Consider the following 3,799-nt stretch of genomic DNA (forward strand, 5'->3'; position numbering starts at 1 on the left):
AATCTTGAAAGCTCGCGACATCAGGATGGTCTCACGAGGGTGCACATTCACCCCACTAGAATAAATCGTACTTCACTGAACCAAAAATATGTCAGATTTGTTTTGTTGCTTTACAAGGTTTAGCTTGGTTAGCATTAATTCTCAAGGAGAGCGCAGAGTAAAGCAGTTCTTTAGGTCACATGAATCATTTAGCGACGGATTTCACCCTCTCATGTTACATAGGCGAGTTCTTGAGAAGAGCGACCCATGGGGAGCAATGACACTCGCCCAATTTTTTACATTGTACAAAAAAGTCATTTAATATATATCAAATGAAGCTTATACTTTGGTCAAAAGTTACACATTGATGCCTAATTTTTAGAGTAACAGTTTTTCAGATACACTTTTCTTCCAATGTGATTGTTAATAACGTCTTCTTACACAAACCCTATTTCAGTGTAATATGGCGACGTACAGAAGAGGGCGCCGCATTTCAACCTCAGGTTGAGCCAGAGTATAATAGTTGCAAGAAAAATAAGGAGACACAAAGTAGTCCAATTGGTGTGTGCAGGACTACTTTACACTGTTTCATGACCGCAAGGATGCAATATGAGCATTTATTTATTCAGGTTTTTTGATTTTTAAAATAAATTTCGACATGCTCCTTAAGTTATTGCCTACTTGGATAAGGTAAGTGCAGAAAAGTGGTAAAGGTAAGTACAGAAGAGTGTAAAGCGTTTCTGACATGATGAAAAAAGACACGATACCAATAAGCATGGTAGAAAAAGTTACGTTATTGAAAAACCCTATTGATACAAATATCAACCATCTTACCAACTTTAGATTCACTCATTAATCGATAATAATAATAATGACATCCAAGTGTCCAGTTCTGGGAGATTAGAGAAACCGTTTGTGAGCTTGAGGTGTGAATGACAAGATTTGCTTCAAAAAAGTGAAAATTTGATGTTTCTCCTGCAACACAATTGCCACCAACCCAGAAAGGATGACTTTTGGACAGAAATGGCTGCACTGTAAGTCAGACACAGACCAGGCCCCCCCAAGGATCCCACAGCAGATTCAATTCACAAATATTAGAAAAGAAGATCTTTATCCTGTTGAACAACATGGCCTCTAGAGTTCCTTCTGTAACAGGAACCAAAACAGCTGCTATGGGAGGCGGATGTGGACCAAAGACACAGCATGGTCCACAGACTGTACACATCTCAGCCATAGTTGGTCCCTAAAAAGCCAAATCCACAACAGATTTGCTCCATAACAGATGGAAAAGATGTTAGTTTTTGGTGCAATGTTGTTTCTATAACAGCTAACTCATCTGGCTGAATGAGGACATGACATAGTCTGAGGCTGACACCCTTAGGAGGCACTGGTCAAAGGCTGCAGTCACAAGAAAATCACCCCACCAAACATCCCTGACCTGTCGGGAGAACATGGCTGAACAAATCCCCCACACAGCGACTGTCCTGACAAGAGAAGGTCCTCTCAGTATTAAAAGTCCCTGCAAGTCGCTTCACCACAGTCGCTTTATCCCACAGTCCGATCATCCCTGCATCTAATAAAAAAAACAAAACAAAACAAAACACACAGTTTACCCAGCAAGGCGGAGCAGCACAGTAACGAGTTACAACCAGTGCTGCCTTAACATCAATAACTGCTGTTTGTGTTTCTTTTTTAGCTGCAGTGAATATATAAAAAAAAGGATGTAACCAGATTCTAAACCTTTTTGATGTTTATTCTCTTTTTTTCCCAGATTACCTTTGCCAAGTAAGTCAGCTGACTGGACACACTTTGGAGGTAAGGCACGGCAAAATAAGAGCATTTTTTTTTTTGATCTTCAATAAAACATAGTTGGTAAATGCTCAAATAATGACAAATATAAAGGGGATCATTTAAACAGTTTAGCATTCTGCTTCTTGCCTGAACTAGAGCTCCCTAGGATGTATAAGGAGGCTGGAATGGAGCTTTGCTGGTTCAGGGTCATCTGTCCCAGGCCTCTATTAATGTTGAATGTATAGGAGACACATATGACCCTCCCCTAAGATATGCTATTTCACATAAACCTCAAATTTGAACAATTATTCTCATCAGCGTTTTTCCTCAGATGTTTTCAACATTGATTGATCCTGGCACATCAGCCCCCAGCTTGTTTTTGGGGGGGATTTCAGGTCACCCCTGTTTACTAGTCAATAAAATACAGAATTACTATTGTGGCAATCCAAGCACTTGTACATAAAGGGATGCATGAGATGGTTTTAGTTCTGCAGGTAGAAAACTGCTCCAGAAACTCTGTGAGGGGAGGGAACATAACTTCTAATTGTTAATTAATTTACCATATTTTCCGTACTATAAGACGCATTCTTTTCCTACGCTTTGAACCATGCAGCTTATAATAAGTTGCGGCTTTTCTGTGAGTTTTTCCTCTTTACCAGCGGGGCAGGTCAAAGTTTGTAATGAAATAATAAGGGGCTAATTTTCATTTAGCACAAAACATGCTAGCAGCAGGCCTGACGGAAAACAAATGTACCGAATTGACACATTTTGGCATCTAGTTGCCGCATTAAAGCTGTCGAACTAAGAGAGTTGAGACTGGGCTCAACTCTTGCAGAGCAGAAATAAAGATCTGACCAAGCCCCATCTTTCAGTAGAAGCTCTAAGCTCCACCAAGCTAACAGGAGCTAGCATTCTTCTTCGTCCCTACTCCAGGGCCTATATGTAGAGCTCCCCCTACAGGTTTGGTGGTAGATAGCTCAGTAGATTTCATCAGCTTAGAGCCTGGTGCCGCTTATATATGTACGTTTCTGTTTTTCCAAATAAATTAGTGGGCACAGCTTATAGTGAGGTCTGCTCTGTAGTCCAGAAAATGCAGTATATTGTTTAACATCCGTTTAGTCAGAGCTAAATTATTTTTTATCCAGAAATATCCAGTAATTCTTATTGGATATTTTTCCATGAAACCACAGACAGAAGTGAATGTTGAAAATTAATTTGAATTCTAAGAAAGAAAAACCTAAAAAAGAAGATGGAGACTTTATAAGAAGCTTCAACGATGCATGGATGTGAGTTACCGTTTCTGATCAAAACAAAATGTATTTTGTTGTTTTAAAAAGTTTAACCGTCGGCTCTCAGTTGATTAGACTAACTTTGCCTCTTAGTGCAGAGCTTACATGTTTTCTAAGCTGTGCAGTCAGGGAATCATCAGAGGAGGACCAGTGATTTGTCACATGCTCTGAGACATGATCGGTATGTTAAAGTGTTACCAAGTTTCAGCTGAGGTTTATCAAAACAAAGTTCCCACAGTTCAGATGAATTCCTTCCATTTAGAGATTTGCTTCTTTTGTTTGGATGCCAGGCCACAAGAATCTCATTTTCTCCAGCTGCAGACCCCAGCAAAATAAGAAAAAGGGGGCTACAACTCTGCAGGCCAGTGTGTCATTATTTAATAATCCTTCCTGCTTCTCCTGATAGAAGTCATGTCAATTCTATTGAACCTAAACAAGTCTGCTGAAGGGGAGAAGCTGTTTCAGGACTGCCTGAGCTATGCAAAAGTATCTCCACCCACTGAGGTTTTTCTTTTGCCTCTTAAATGTATTTCTTGTGGATTTTAACTGCCATTTTTTCCACTGTGTGTCTATACTGTGTAGAGCTAGATAGTAGAATTATTTTTCTACTCTTATTTCCAACAGAAATCAGGCTTCATCAGCTGGATGAAGATTATTCTGGAATATTAAAATTAGGGATGCACGATATTGGGATTTTGCCCGATATCCGCTATGCCGATATTTTAAAACTCATATAGCCG

The 3,799-nt window shown here is 39.6% G+C and overlaps 1 protein-coding gene across 1 annotated transcript in view; it reads left to right on the top strand.

The window, feature by feature from the left end:
• Window positions 1-3,799, top strand: part of LOC107102465 (hamartin-like) — a 41,681-nt gene that overhangs the window by 27,924 nt on the left and 9,958 nt on the right. Inside the window, exon 15 of the mRNA XM_015401790.1 lies at window positions 1,751-1,794. Within this exon, the coding sequence (XP_015257276.1) occupies window positions 1,751-1,794 (44 nt within the window). The remainder of the gene's footprint in view (window positions 1-1,750; window positions 1,795-3,799) is intronic.

The sequence above is a fragment of the Cyprinodon variegatus genome, unplaced genomic scaffold (assembly GCF_000732505.1).
Source record: "Cyprinodon variegatus isolate N-32 unplaced genomic scaffold, C_variegatus-1.0 Scaffold32, whole genome shotgun sequence".
NCBI lineage: Eukaryota > Metazoa > Chordata > Actinopteri > Cyprinodontiformes > Cyprinodontidae > Cyprinodon > Cyprinodon variegatus.